This window comes from Neopsephotus bourkii, unplaced genomic scaffold (genome assembly GCF_033783945.1).
Source record: "Neopsephotus bourkii isolate Nb327-2 ecotype Australia unplaced genomic scaffold, CSIRO-AGI_Nbou_v1 NB_1638, whole genome shotgun sequence".
NCBI classification, from domain to species: Eukaryota; Metazoa; Chordata; class Aves; order Psittaciformes; family Psittacidae; genus Neopsephotus; species Neopsephotus bourkii.
This window is the reverse complement of record NW_026902113.1, coordinates 9,265,601-9,282,133: the sequence shown is the minus strand read 5'-3', so window position 1 is coordinate 9,282,133 and position 16,533 is coordinate 9,265,601. Positions and strand designations below refer to the sequence as shown.

General features: G+C 37.6%; 1 protein-coding gene across 3 annotated transcripts in view; it reads right to left on the bottom strand.

The window, feature by feature from the left end:
• Positions 1-200: 200 nt before the first annotated feature.
• The window catches only part of WASF3 (WASP family member 3), a 69,033-nt gene continuing 52,700 nt past the window's right edge, over positions 201-16,533 (bottom strand). For 2 of the 3 annotated variants that reach the window (XM_061374603.1, XM_061374604.1), the window contains 6 exons: positions 16,065-16,218; positions 13,903-14,020; positions 8,492-8,667; positions 5,398-5,661; positions 3,407-3,780; positions 201-2,769 (listed from right to left, as the gene is read on the bottom strand). In XM_061374603.1, coding sequence (XP_061230587.1) covers positions 2,612-2,769; positions 3,407-3,780; positions 5,398-5,661; positions 8,492-8,667; positions 13,903-14,020; positions 16,065-16,218 — 1,244 coding nt within the window. In that variant the 3' untranslated portion in view covers positions 201-2,611. Of the gene's footprint in view, positions 2,770-3,406; positions 3,781-5,397; positions 5,662-6,534; positions 6,702-8,491; positions 8,668-13,902; positions 14,021-16,064; positions 16,219-16,533 lie in introns of all 3 variants that reach the window. The other variant, XM_061374605.1, reaches the window with a different exon arrangement.

Here is a 16,533-nt window from a genome sequence, read left to right as displayed (position 1 = left end):
GCAAAAGAACAAAGTAGTATTCATGTTAGGAGCAGCAGTACCTTAAAGGAATGTGGTTTTGTAGACTCCAGACCAAGAAAACCATGTTCCTGGAATCACAGATAGCTTTCGGAAGCCTTACATTTTCATTTCTGTCATATACTGATTAGGGATAAAGATTGATAGCAAATTCTTACTAATCCAAGGAAGGACAAACAGGCTCAAAAGTGAGATTTTATTCATATTTGTTACTTATTCACAACTCAAAGTATGATAAAACCTATAAAACCAACCTAGAATAATGTTAGTTTACATCACTAAATTCAATTCACATTTTATTAATAAAATACTGAAAGGAAAACGACAACATTGCAGGTTCAGAAAGACAAGTTGGCTACCATGACTGAAAACCCTATGCTACTTTTACTGGTCACAAATGGTTGCTTGTTTAGTGCTTATTGTTTAGAATTAACACAAGTTACAAAATTACAGTCACACCCAACTTCTGTGCTCATAAAATATACCTTCTGTTGTATCAAATTCCATCTGACTGGAAAGAATCTTCTGCTGAGCTATTTCATTTCAGCCTGTATTAAAAGAATACCTTGAGTATTCTCCCCCCATACACAACCACATAGTACTGGAGTCCCAGGTGCACTTTGAGCCTTCCTGGCCAAAAAAATGTCTTACAAGTCACTGTGCAAGCACACCATGAGAAGAACAAATCATCTCTCACACAGTGGTGAGAACCATCAGCAGGATATAGCCTCACTTCTATCCTCTGTGGTACACATACAGACCTCAGACTCCAGGGCACAAAATAAAGCAGCTTTCAGCTCTGTATTTTAAGGCAAAGACAAACCCCACCTCCAACTAAAAGGGAGATGAGTACCTTGAGCTGCCACCAATTACCAAGAGCTGAAGTTACCATTATGCAGAGATTGGTCATACTTTCCATGATAGGTTTTAACACCAGCATTGCGGCAGCATGTTACCACCCAACCACAAAGACAGCCACCACTGATTGAAAAATCATACGCAGATTAAACAGCAATGCAGTAGCCAATAGTTTGTATGCAAACATTGTGTTGGACTGTTACAATCTCAGGACTAAAACTGTTAATTGTGTAAACAGAGGTTAGATAATGATCTTCTGTTTCTGTTTTTATTTTACATCATTTTTGTTAACAACAGATGGGGCCTCACAGAAGAAAGGAGCTTTACCAAATGGTAGACCTGGAATGACAGAGACTTCAGTTACAAAGATTAAAACTAATCTGGTAAGGAAAGAACTCTTCCCCTGCTATGAATTTTTAAAAGCCTCATTAGACAAAGCAGCAGCCTGACTCTCAGTCCAGAAGAGAGGAAAACCAAAACAACATTTCAATACTGTACTGCAGAAAACAAGAAAAGGAATTCTTAACGAAGAGACATCCAAAGCAGACTGTATGGCAGCAACTGTTCCTAGGGAAGGGGAAAAGGGTGTGTATATATATATATGGCATAGTACCTAAACAGCCATTAAAACTGCTTTAACTGCCAATGTTTTATCAATGAGAGGTACTGGGAAACAAATACATTCAAAAGAAATAGTTTTGAGTGCATGCTACAGGAAACAGAAAAGGATCTGTCATGACTATACATGTACAAATCATCTACAACAAAACTTATGTACAAGCACTTATACCTACAGACATAAAGACCGAGTTTAATACTTGTGAAATGTATCTGATTGCTAGATCTGGACTGTTCCAATCTTTAGGAATAACTGAGTAATATTTTACACTGCAATAACCATATGGCTTCAGTCAGGTCTACCCTCAAGTCTTTGCATCTCAGTTGATCCTGTAGCATAAAACTGAAAACTTCCATTTGTAACAGGGACATACAGCTGCTACCTGAGACCCCCCCAGTGCGCTACTCAACAAGCAGCCAGCAACACAGAGCTGTCACTGTTGCCAGCTTAGCCAGTCTGCTCACAAAAGTGTTGATTTTGGATCAAGTGGATTTGTTCTTCAAAGCGTACATTTCATCATCTGCTACATTTTTCATGATAAACAGAAACATTATATAAAATTCTGTACGCAAATAAACCTAAGCCCAGTATGATTAAAAATAGACTAAGGTGGGCATAATTAGTAACTTATAAAAAAGCCAAGAGTCGTATTTATGGAACTCAACATTTAGTCATACAGTTAACTGCCGTCAAAGCCTAACAACCAGACCAATTCACAAGTACCTACAGTTGCTTACATAATTAAAAGAATAAGATGTGAAGTCAAAAAAATAGATTTTATTCCTCCAAGATCAGGAAATAAAATAAAATGCTGGTTCCGTAACAGTGCAACAACTGCAGCGTATTTTGCACGCAGCACATCATTTGCTACATTTAGTGGCACTTAAGTATTATGCGGTAAATACTGAAAGTAAGACAAGTTTCTGATCTGCATAAGCATAATCACATCATTATTACCAGAGTTGCTAAGCTACAGCATTCTGAATAATACCAACTCAATTTTACCACTTCGATCACTAGCCTTAATAGATGTCAACGTCCTGCTTTACATCTTGCTAAGAAAGCAATCACTGAAGCCAGGTATTTAAGGAACTTGCTATGAGGCTTGGACCAGGTTCAATCTGACCAGTCGTTCTCATCAAACTCTGAATCATCATCAGAATCACTGTATTCCACAGCAATGCGTCTCGAAAGGATGGTTGCCACATCATTTCCAACAGGCTCACGCTTTGCTTCTTGCTCACGTTGCTCCTGCACCTTTTTCAGCTGAATTCCTGTAGAGACAATTATTCTCAAAGTTTTCTCCACAAGAGATTTTAAATTTCCTATTCTTATTGGTGAGGCTTTTGTATTCTAACAATACAGTCAGTAGGAAGGGGAAAAAGAGAAGCCATTTACTTAGAGCCTCCCTGAGCCAGAAAGAGAGACAAAAAGGGAGATTGGAATCCATTCTCAGAGACTGAATACTTGTAGACTTCTAAAACTTCTATGTTAAAACTAAATATTCAAGACTCTGCAGGTTCTTTTGATCTGAAGTTATGAATAACTGTGAGCTGCATATTGTACGCCAAGTCAGGAGTAGCCACTAGTCACTGGTTAAAAATCACTGGGCTGGTGTGGATAACTCTGATCTTCTGAAAAATCCATGAAGATCTAATGGCTATTTTACATAATGAACACAGGTTTCATTTATGCCCACAGAAGCCATAGAACATATGTGATAAAGCTGTACATCTTTAGGCATTAGGAAGAGATCCAAAGTCAGGGCTGACAAATACTAGTGTGTGGTACCTGAGGTTACCCAGTCTCCCAGTGACATTCTGCCCAGCTGGGAACAGAAGCCATGAACTCAGTTCACTGGAAAACAGTGCTTTCATTGAAATAAAGAACTAAAAGTCAGTGTCCACTTACCCATTCGAATGGCAGCAAGAAGGTCACTCCGTGCATCACTTATTGGTGGCTGCGTGGGTTCATGACGTTTTGTCTCCATAGCTGGAGGAGCATGCATTGGGGAGGAAGAGAGGGATGAACCTGTAACAGGAGGGCCTGGAGGGGGAGGAGGTGGGCCAGGAGGAGGAGGAGCAGTGACAATAAGCCCACTAGAAGGAGGAGGATGAGTAGCTGCATATGCAGAGCCAGTCACTGGTCCAGAATGGGAAGGTGGCACAGGAAGTTGAAGGGGACTAACAAATGCAGTTTGCGCGGAAGGAATTATAGGAGGAGGAGGAGGAGGAGGGGGAGGACCTGTAGGATTGTAATAATCCACCATCTGAGCTGGAAGCATCCTATGTAAAACAAAACAAAAACATTTAATGAATTAAAAGTTGGGACTTACAGAATGATCACCCCTTAAACTGCTCTCATCCAACCTCAGCTAAAGCAAAAATCAAAAGGAATTTAATCTGGTGAGTTAAATATGCAAGTTATTATAAACATATAAATTGACAAATCTTGATAATGTATTGAGATTTAAGGCAAACGAAGTTAAAGGCAATGTGCTTTCAGCACCCCACAAGGTAAGATTTTTATATTAAAACTCCTGCTAATTAAGTATAAAGCTAAATACTTAATTTACACATCTACCCTCTGAGAATGTCAAGTACAATGCCTATGATGAAGGAGGGACCAAGGCAACTGTGGACTACACATATCACTTCCATAGAGGATTAAGCATTAGAACAGATAGTAAAAGACACAGACACGGAGGACAATGGAAAGTATGAATGGAATGATTTACCCAAAGGTATATCATGCATCTCATGTGCTGCTTTAATCAAGTTCATCAATTTAAATATTATGTAATTAAATTGATACATTTGATTGATACTTCGAAAAGGAGGAACAGGGAAGAGCTGATTTCTTTGTTAAAATGTCATTAAAAGAATTCTTAAGCAGAAAAAATGGTGATTAATGTAAAAGTTATGAAGCAGGTAAAAAACTAGATATAGGAGACAGGATTTGAAGGGGAGTCACTGATGACATTCAGTGATACATGTCAATGTATGACATCTGTGATACACTGACAGTGGTCATGTACCTGGGGGACAAGTATTTCTGCTATAAACTGGAAATAACAGAGAAAATGCAGGTTGGAGCAGTCAATCAGGCATAACTGAGTCGTCTACAGCATGACAGTATCATGAAGCAAGCAAATGCTATCCCAGGGTGCATCAAGTGAGGCTGAAAAAGCCTCGGCTCACTTAGCCTTGCACTACAGGCAGGAATAATTACAGCTTTCCTGGGGTTACAATTCTTAAGTTTAAGCTGTTTAAGCACAAGAAGGCACAGACACAGAGTGGTTCAAAAGCAGATGTTTGCTTGCTATCAGAGAGCCAGGACTCTGGCACAAGCCTTCCTTCAAAATGTTTCATATTTTGTCTATGTAGCAGACAAAATAGCTATACAAGAGTTAGATAAATTCATCTCTTGAATTATGGAGGTGTCTGTGGCAGTAGGGAGCTTGATTCTGTGTCTGAGAAGATGCCTTCAAATTCTGTCATAAGCTCCTTTAAAAAGCTATTTCAGGGATGCAACATAGACTGACGTGTAGAAAAAGTTGCTAAATGTAACATTTCCTGAATTTTAGAATATTATTCAAATTATGCTGTAATTATTTTCCAGCTTAAAGGAAAATTAACCACTTCTCAATGTTATGTTAGGAACCCTTAATATGTTATAAGCATATTGATTTCACCACATTCAATACACAGTTCATTACTTCTGCTTTCACTACTCCTTCACTTAAGTTCTTACATAGAAATTACACTGTTTTTTTTCCTGTCCTCTTCAGGAAGGTAAACTAATGTATGCTGTGTGTATGCATTATATATTATGGTGGTCATGAAAAACACGCATCCCCCTAGTTTTGTCAAGAATCCACTGGAATAAATCAGGAGTTTTACCCATATTCTGCTGGTACCACAGGTACTGAGCTATGCTGGCCATCAGAAGGCTGGGGTGGAGGTGGAGGTGGTTGCTGAGGTCTGTTTAAAGTAGCATGTCGTACAGTGGTGGAAGGTGGTCTGTATTCATGCTCATGGCTTTGGGATGCTGCCATGTACTGTGGACCATCTCCTGTTCCATATGAAGGCATTGCTATCTGCTGATGGAGGGAATGATTCGGAGTAGCAGGATAAGAATAATCTGTAACATCAGATGCATGGGACCTAAAATTGAAGTAAATGGATGCAGAAGAACAGATTATGCGAGTGTAACAGGGTATTATCTAAAATAGCTCACACGAAAAGCTAAAAAGAAGGCAATCAGAACTACTTTTCTTGCACCAGGACTCCCTGGTTACCAAGCACCGTTCCCTTGTAAGAACACAGCACAAGAACAAATGCAACAAAAAAAAACCATCCAACAAAACACGTTTATCTTAACATGACTTGAAAATAAATTAGTCTAACAAGTCAGTACAAGAGGACTGAAACTGAATGTCTGGAGTACTTCAGCGTACTGCTGCCTGCAGCATGTCCTCTTCTAATGCAGACTTTAAAAAAGGCAATAAAAATGTAGAGCTTTATCCAGATTTTTGAATTTTTTAGCAGCCATAAGGAGGCATACTGGGTTTGTCAATGATTGTGACAGTCCATTGGTTTAACATGCTAATACTTACCAGGCCTGCCTGAAGTTAACAATGGCAACAGAAAAGGAAAGCAATACTGCAAGCACTCACAATTACGCAGAAGAATACATATTACCAAAGCAAAGAAAAACAATTTCAAAAGTTAGAAAATGCTTTTTATGTTGTTTGCACAATTAATTTTACTGGAAAGGCTTAGAGAAACTGAGAAATGTAAATATTAGTTGAGCAGAGAGTTCATAAAGATACAAAGTCTAGGATGTTCTGTCAAATAAGCCCAAGAGAGGGAGCAAAAGGATCTCTTCATCCCATTACTGCAAATAGTTGTTTTAGTAATGAGCAATCGTGCAGCCTGGCTTTTAGTGTACACAGTAAACTAATGCGCTTATCTGTAAGACTGGAAGCAAGGTAAGCAACAAAAAGCCAGGGCTTTGAGTAAAACAAAATGACAAACCCTTTCGGCATTTTGTCCTCTTTCATGCTTCCTGCCTGCTCCATTTTCTTTGCGTCACTCATGAACTCAATGCCCATTTTCCTTCTCTCCCACTCTTCTTTTCTTGTTCTTACTTTTCTCACATTAATTTGCTGGTTTCTGTTTGGGTTCAGCTTGTGTTTCTCTCTCTAAAGCACAGTAAGTATAACAAACACATTGTAAATCACCAGTCTGGACACTTGGATGTCAATGTTTAATGCACAAGTCTTCAAATTAGCAAATGAGAAGAAACATGAGCTTTCTTACTTTAGCATTAAAAAAAGACTCACAATATAGGACGCGCACTTCTTCAGGACCTTATTTATAAAGCACTGTTCATGTAGTGCTTGTTGGCATAAAAACACCTCCTGAAACGGTACTTCTATCTGTATGGGGCTTTAACAGCTAAATTCCTACAGCTAAGAGCACCCCAAGATAAAAAATGGAAAGCCTTCTCTCCACATCACTACCATTTACAAAATCAACCCTTCATAAATGTAAAACAGATTTCAGGATTCAGTCGATTCACTGAAATTTAACACTCTCCATACATCATAAAATTTGAAAGGAACAAGGTATCTGTCACATCACAACATCTATATCAGACAATGATGCATCCGACAATTTTTGTTTAAAAACATCCTACAGACTGCAAACATTGTGGATATCTGAAAATGGTCAAATACAAGTTGACTCTGCAGGCAGACAGAAACAAATCATTTCAATGTGCTCATTTAAACGAAAGAATCCTGGAAGCAGGGTGTGAAGGCTAGAAAATGACTTAACATGCGAAATGCAGAATTCAATGAAAAAATCTCCATCTTGCACTCGACAGCTGAACATCAATGTCATCTTACCAGATCAGCCTATGGAAAGCACTGCCAACCTGCAATGTTTCATCAAGACTAACAAGAGACAACATTCTGCATTCAAAACTGTAAAAAAACCTAATTGGTGATTAAAGGATTTTAGACAGAGGGTTCTGAGAGTACCACGGAAACAGCAGCAGCAATTTTCTTCTTTTTTGTTGCAATTACAAGATGATTGCTCTTCACAAAGAGCAAACATTACATATACAAAGATCTGAGCAGATTCTGTTGTTGTTAATTGATCTCCAGTGGACTGTGGACTAAATGTTTCAGTCCACGCTTTTGCTGCTGTGGTGCCTGCTCCCTCAACTTAGCCCTTCAACAATTTGGACTTTAAATTACCACACACTTTCCCTATATATATTTCCTATATTTCCACACAGATGAAATGAAATAGGTAGGAATATCCTCTAGTGAAACCAGCTGAGTGAAAAACCTCAGACTTCCATGCACACCAGGAGAAAGTAACTCCCACTGAGCTCCAAGGGAATCTCAGTCAACGAAGATGAATTCTGCTTGCTGCATGTCTCTAAGCAGAGATTTTTGCTATTTCAAGCAATAATGTTGCATCTGGCTTTGCAGCTTGCTTTTTAGACATGTAACACTGATAGAGCTGGACTATTCCCCCATTAAAGCATTGTTAGAGGCAAAAATATGCTCAACTGAGTAGATCACAGAAAAATACTTCAGCTATACGCAGAACAGCATACAACAAACCAAACACAAAGGAAGAGGTACTGACATTATCTGGCAGAAGCAGACTTAAATGCTTTTGTAACTTCAAAAAACCCCTAAAACAACTCAAGATCAAATACAAAGCATGCAGCAAACACTTCTTTCACTACAGCGCATAACATTACAGTGACAAAATACTCATCTAAAGCTGAGGAAGAAAAAAATTGTTACAGAATTTATGCTACTTATGCTTTAAAATAATTTTGAGAGGAACTTCAAAACATGCATTAGTTTTGTTTATTCTAACTACTCCCAACCTGTAAAAACACCTAATTCTACTCAGCATTTCTGAACATACAACTGTGGTATAACAAACAGCTTTGCTGTAAACAGACCTAGTATCTGGGGACAGTGATCCCTCGGAAGATGCTCCATGGTACACACTTTGAGACAACCTGTTGTCAGGTCTAAGCTCTTTGTCATACGCCATCATATTCCACTCCTGGCGTCTGTTCCTGGCTTTTCTAACCTTTTTCACCTCACGGGTGGTGCCATCTATACGTTTTTGCTCCTAATTTTCAAACAAAAGAAATAAAGCATGCAAAGAGAGAAAAAAGGAAAGGAAAAAAGCTGGTTAAAATGCAATCAGAGTGCATGAAAATAAGACCAGATTTACAGATGAAGCCAAGCCTTCACAAAATTTCTCTGCACTGAAAATGGGTATCTCCTTATACTGTGAACCTCATTAGTAGTAAGACTTCTGCTTTGCCCTTCTGTAGGATGCACATGCTACAGAAGGGCATGTGTGATACCGACCTACTGTTTTTCCCAATACAGAAATGTGACTGATTTTAAAAGCCAACGAGTTTAACTTCTTCTGACATCATATGCCGATTTAGACTGTCTTGAAGCTCTTGTAATTTCTTTCTCCTGCAAACCAATCTTATGAGAACATGTTAAATATGGCTAGGGTTATTTTTGATATTTGCTGGTGTTGCAATCACCCGAGGCCTTGGGGATGTGTGGAAAAATCAGAAATTTGCTTATTTCATATTCTATGTGAAACTATTTTTGCTTAAACTCCTCTCCTTTCTTAGATCTGACTGACTACCGAAATTCCTTCTACTTTTTCCTTATTGTCTCACATTAGCTTGTACAAAAATGAATGACACTAATCCTCTCTGCAATGTGTCAGTACCATTCAGGCCAGTGATCTATTATAGCTTGATAGCTTTCTGACTGATCAGTCTGTTTAGCTTTTTATCTTTCTATATAATTTCAGGCTCAATGAATGTCAGCATTTATCTACCAGTAAGATTTCCTAATATCAGGACTCAACACTTTCACACCTCTGAAATGTTGTCCTCACCTACTTATGGCTATACAGTATGAACAGAAAAGCCATATTGGTGCTTCAGTAGAAAAAATAAACAAGTCTGCTCAATCCAAGCTCAGAAGAGTATTTATGGGCTACTCTTTTCTCAATATTTATGAGGGTGTTGAGTACATTTTTTAATCAGCCTGCATCTTAGAATACTAACTCATAAATAGGTTAATCATGTTTTATCTATTAATAAGTCAGTATTAGGCTTTTGGCTGCTAGAAAAATAGTTTCTCAGCAAAGAATTATATTGATGGTATGAGAAAAGTGTCATATTCAATTCTATTTAGAGAAGAGTTTGGCAAAACGCTGATACAGAAGCATTTTATTGTGGGATCTCTACCTTCAAAGTAAGGATAATGGCTGGACAAAAAAAGAAAGTAGTACACCACAGATGAATATAGGCTTTTTACTCCAACTGTCAAACAGCAGTGAGTAAATAATGCTGAAATAATGTGGCATCATATATCACAAAACTCTGTCAAACTGCTTGCTTGACCTTGGTTTGGATCTCTTGCTTTTTCGTGTCATGTCCATCTGAGGGACCAGATGATCCACATCTGCTAACATTAAGAATGACAGAGAAAAGTCTTTTTGAAGTTCACCAGCCAAATGCTCTAACAGCACTTGTTCCTTTCTGGCCCCTGCAGTGAGCAGGTTTTTGATGTGATTCATGTTCAGTGAAGATCATCACCTCGGTTCTTAATTACGTCTGAGAAAATCTTTTCCTTCTCAAACTTTTTAGAATTAAAGCCTTTTTTATCCAGGTTATGCAAAGCTTGACCTCACCCTTTAATACTGATTCTTCACACTAAAATTTCCTAATACAGGAAGAATTGGAGCAGAAGGGAGACAGATTCAGTCATGCTTCATTTTAAATACATCAAGTTTTGCTAATCACCATGGTTGAGTATATGCTTGTTAAGGGCTCGACATCTGCTTTTTTGAACTGACTGCTGAAGAACTTGTTTAATTTATGACTTTCATCCTGTTTCATTTATTAAGATTTTGTTACTAGATCATGCTAGATTTGAGACGAAAGTACAAGCAACCCTTTTGGTTAACTGCAAATAAACTTCAGGTTTCTCACAGAACAGTAACTCCATCCTTCAAGGGTCACAACCATGTATTTCTTGCCAGTTTCTAGATTAAGTAAATATCCATCTTTAGACAAGTGTACGATACTGCTTGGAAGTAAATCATTTTGATAAAACTCCTGTACATTCAAGAGTGCTAACATGACTGCTTATATATAATCACCTATTTAAAAGTTTGTTTTTAAAGGTAATGAAAGTGTTACTGGAACAACTTAAAGAAACTCAAACTACATATACCTCTAACTACATATTTGAGTAGCTTTAAGTTGTTCCAGTAACACTTTCATTACCTTGACAAAGAACTGACAACTGTAGCTTTAGTACCTAGGGCAATGCCAAGAGATGAAGACTTTTAAATTAACTACAGTTAGAAATACTTCTTAGGAAGGTTAAGCAATATTAAGAAGAGTTTACTTCCTTTAACTGAGTGTAATAGGAGCTGTGGCAGACAAGCGGATGCTGCAGGTAAAGCCAGAAAGCAGGTACATCATTCAACTGCTGGCAGGAAGCAACTTCAGCAAATACAAGCATATCAGAGCCTTCAAACAGGGTTAATTTGAAATCTGATATTTGCATCAAGAGTTAGCAAATGATATTTCAAGTATCTTAATAAGGAATTAGAGGTAGTAACAGAAAGGAGCCTCAGCAAGTATTTGCAATACTTGCAAAAAACTGGAAGTGTGACCCCAGAGTACATTCCTGACTCCCGAAATTTACAAGACCCTCTCAATCCCAAGTCATCAAGAAATATTTTTAAGGTACAAGTCCTCCAAATTTAAAAGATTTCTACTTATTTAAATAAGCAATCATTCCTTGGAAAATATGGGGAACAATAAAACACCAAGTAGAACAACTTTCCTTTGGTTGCCCAGTGCTTAACAACTGGTCTACTGTGGTCATTCAGAAATATGCGAAAGTCCAAACTAACTTCATTGAACTCTGAGGCACTGATCTACTGAGAGTTTGACACTATAGACAAACCAACCAACCAACAGGGACTACACCACAGATTTGAACTTAAATAAAATTGCAGTTTTCTTCAGATGAAATGTTCACCTAAAAGAGCCAAACTGGAGGAAGCCTGTACCAGATTTCTTCAGTTGAGAACAAACAATTAAGTACAATATTTGAACCCAAGAAAAGGAAGCTCACAAACCTTTTGCTGCAACAACTCAAGCATTTAAGTCAAGTTACCAAAATAATACTGGAAAACTGATGTTCTGGTGCAAGAGTACTCTTAGGCTTCACTGACCACCTATCTGTATTTGGTCAGCTGGGCAGGTCTGCATTTGGATGTTTAGTTTGTAACTTGCTACACAATAACCTCTACTTCACCTGCACAGCCCTCAAGAACTTTCGTATGTTGTGCTTCTGCAGAGTACAGACTGCATATGTGTTGCCTAAAATATAGTCTAAATTAAAGTTTTTATACAAAAGAGTTTTCTAAAAATCTCTCTAATGGTAAAAAAACCCCTAACTCTCAGTACTTTTATTTTGTATTTTTTCTTTTTTAGTATTAAAACAGAATTAAAAAAAAAAAAAGCACCAGCTCGTAATTTCTTTTTATCCCTCTGTAACGAAAAGGTGTAAGTTTGAAGGGAAAACGATGGGGGGAAAAAACCCAAATGGTGCAATTATCCCTGTATAGTTTTCATAAAGAAATACTGACTGAAATCTAAGAAACCCCACTTAAACTAGAGAATAAAACTGCTTTATTTCAAGTCTTTTAATCAGAGCAGTGACTTATCATACTGCGAATATAGTAGGATTATAACCTTTCCTATACATTTGTATTATGCAGAATAACCAAGTGACTATTTTCCAGTACTGTGCTTTAGACAGTAACTTCTACTGAAAGTATTTACTTAGCTTTTTCAGCCCTATTTAATATGCCAATACTGAGATACCTGTCAAAACAGATATTACTGACTCATACTCCTAACAGGATGACCTGATTTATTTCTTCCAGAGCTTTCATAATCATTAAATCACAACATTTTAGTTAAAGCATGTCTTCGTGTTTTGTTTAACAATGTTGTCATCAAAGTTTTGTCTGGCAACAGGAACAAGGAATTAATATACTTTTATAAAAACAGAACAGTAAAACTTCCCAACCACGCTCTACAATTTGATTTCCAAGCAGGTATCATATATATTCACATATATATATACATACACACATATATTATACATGTGAGGTATGTACACAAATATACATTAGCACATATATTCACATACTGGACAATGTATATACACATGTATATATATGATATATTCTGATAACTGCTTATACATATGCATTTATAGGTAAGCCAATATAGATGTGTACATATACACATGTATGTGCATATACATGTGTACGTGTACTGAAAACTAAGCAGCTTCCTTCTATTTCCCCTGAGCAATCTGTGCATCTTATCCAGACTTTTGTTTAAGACACCTTATCTCTCACTGAACCTATGGAAAAGGGCACTTGCTGTCAGGTAAAACAGCAACCATTGCTTCAAACTTTCCTCCTTCACTTGTTAGAATTATCTTGAACAATCTTAAAGCCCTCAGATTTGATTAAAAAAAATGATCTGCAAAAGGCTGTAGAAGTAGCAACCAATTTCTTCATTCAAAACTAAAATCCATTCCGAAAAATCTCGATTGTATCAGAATACACATCTTGGATCAAACTGCTGAAGATATTCCAGAAGGACTTAGGAGACTTTTCTATGACTAAGGCCTTTTTTGTCAGTCTTAAACTTGGAGGAAATAAAGCACATTGCTCCTAAAATTCATCTTCTTGCTGAACCACAGAATTATTTTGAGGTGTATTATCATCTCATTTTACTTACTTGTAGCAGGTATAGAAAAGTGAAGAGTTACGACCAAGGAATAAAAAAAACCCTGAACAAAATAAGCTAATGTTTTGCTACAGGAGTTGATTGCTGCTAGATAAAGAACTATGAAAAAATAAAGGGAACCATAACTCCGATTCCTTTCTCCACCCCCCCCAAAATCACAGTATCTTTTTCCAAAGCACAACAGGGCCATTTTGCTGAATACTAATAAGCAGATGCTGGCAAATGATTAAAGAAACATGCTGGAAAATAACTACTCTTAAAATTCAATTTGCAACTTCCTGAAATAGACAGGAGAAGCTATAACCCCCCCCCAAAAACAAAACAAAACAAAACAAAACAAAACAACTAAACCTACAGCCACATGTAAAGAGAAATAGTCTTTCCATGCACCCAAACTAAGTATGACCTAGCAATTTTTATGCCTGGACAGCCATACACAAAACTAATACATACATTTGCTATTAGGTGTCTGCTTTTACCTTTTGTCTCCTCTTTTCTTTTCGCTTATCTTCAGTATCTTGTAACATTTTTTCTTTCCAAAGATCAAAAAAATAGGAAGGATCAGTATAGAACTTCAATCCATCTTTCTTATCATCCCTGGAAATACAGGACAAGAAAAGTTAAGAAAACACAAATTAGTAATTTTCAAACCAACAAAACTCACCTCTGGCTGACATCCAAGCTCCATCTTTTTTTCATGACAGGATGCCAAGTACATTTAATGCCACTCTTGGTAGTTACAGCTTACAATTGACTTGATTCATGCCAAGAATTTCAGAGGAAAGGGGTGGAATACACAGCCTTTTGGGCAGCATGCTCATCAGAGCTCAGCAGGGGCTTCTGCATCAGCCAGCTCACAAAAGTGAAATTCACTAGCGCTGGAGGAGAATCAATGGCAAGACAGGATATGGAGGGGACAGAGGTGCGTAAGAATGGAACTTGCCTGTCTCAAAAGAACTGGAAAGGAATATTTGGCTCAATCCAGACAGGCTTACGATTTGAATTTAGGAACAAGGTAAGTCTGAGTACCTTTGCTTGTACGACAGGAAGCAAGAGACAGTTGCTGTTCTCAGTGCAACTGTTCTGACTAGGGGAAGGACTATCAAACGAGTGGGAACTGAAAGCTTGAATCCTACCAGACTATTCTAGGAGGATTTAAAACAGAGTTGACCTAGGCATGCCAGCAGCAGGAGCTGCAGACACCCAGAATAAGCCACCACAATAAAAGGTATACTATCAAATCCTAATTTGACCCCATGGCCTGGGAATCTTATAATATCCTAAACTCCTGAAAAACAACAGGTGAAAAGGGAATCAACATGGCAGGGCACCTAGTGTGGTCCAAACAGCTTATGATGGCAATGCCAGTCTAGCTTGCTAAACTGGTGTCCTTCAGAGTCCCTTTCTGCTGTGGGTCCTGATTTCTTCCTGGGCAAATTTTGATGGTAGCTAAGTTCCGATTTCTACCAGCAAGATCAACAGTGATGGAAATTCAGCACACAGAAACCTTACAACCACTGGAGCAGGGTACAGATAACAGAGGTTGTAAAATGTCTGTCATATACCCATAAACCCCTTACTTTTTGTGTGCTAAATCTCCTTGCTAATAACATCTAACCTACTGAAGGGGGTAGTGGGGACACTCTTACACCCCCTCCAGACTACAGTTTGTAGTTCATTTAAGCTTTGTCCAAGGCAAATACAATTAGATTCAGCAGATGTAAAAGACTTAGCAAGAAATATCATTTTAGTCCATTCCATTAACATATCCCTAATAAAACAAGAATAACAATAAAGGTCACTGACACTGTCATCCAGATGCGTATTAGGGCATAGCTGTGCAATACAGCTGATCAATAACAACTCTTACTAGCTGTCCATAAACAAACACCACCGTTGTCTGTAGCAGTGGCAAAACCCATGCCCATCAGCTATAAGTCTGGCAATTTTACCAAGTAAAAGCTCTTAGAAGTGAAATACACTGCAAATGCTCTGCTATGTCATTCCTAAAAAATCCTAATAATTTACTGCAGACTGAGTGCCAGCTTTACACAGATACCTCACAATCTAGTAGCTCTCAGAAGCTGAAGGATACAATAAAAATGTTACCCACAACCTTTCAGACAGACAAATTATGCTAGTTTCATGAACAACAATAAACTTAAAGGCAACAGGAAAAGAAAACAGGAAACAAAGTCCTGTTTGCTGCTCTTTCATTCACCAGTAACCAGGAAAAGATAAAGACTGTGTGTGTGCAAATACGTGTATACACTGGGATAAGAGGGAGAACAGAAGGAAAGCAAAAGCAACAAATCCAACTTTCTGGATAAACAAACCAAAGAAAGGAGCATAGTGTATTATTTTTTTTCTATCTTTTACATAATAAATGGCCCTTGCCTTATGATCACATGCTGCCATGTAACACTTATGCTGAAATAAGATGATTTTGTCAGGTACAACTCATGATTTTAAGTGTGGTAATAGCAATTTTTGTTTCCATGAATGGGGTTTTTTTTGGGACATCCCCATAAAACATCTCAGTAACCAATGTATCTTTTACCTTCTGCTGTAATTATTCTCTGCATACAACTAGGAGATAAAGGTCAAAGAACAAGAACACAAACAATGAATATTTACATACCTATAAGGTGAAAGAATATTCAGAGGTGGTGGCTTGTCACTCTGATTATAAATATCAGCCACTGGGTTAGGAATGCTGTTCTTTGAAACTACCTGCTGATCTTGAATTGTTGAGCTCTTGAACGCTTTTTTCATGTTGATATCCTGCAATGATACTGTTTGAAACAAAGATATATTTATCAGAGGTCTGTGACTAACATAAGCGGATAAACAAAGTCTGTTTTATACCAGCTATTTAAAATATTTTCAGATAAATATAGAAGAAAACCAGAAAGATTTTTCTTTAGTGAATAACTGTTTTAAGCACAAAGGCATATAAGAATTACCATAATAAACCAGATTTAAGTCCCACTTGGTCCAGAACCTCACTTAAAACAATGAGACCACCATGGACCGTCTTGGAAGACAATGCAAGAATCCTGTCACATGCAGATGTCCAATTATTTCCCCTTTTTGAGGTTTAACCTTGA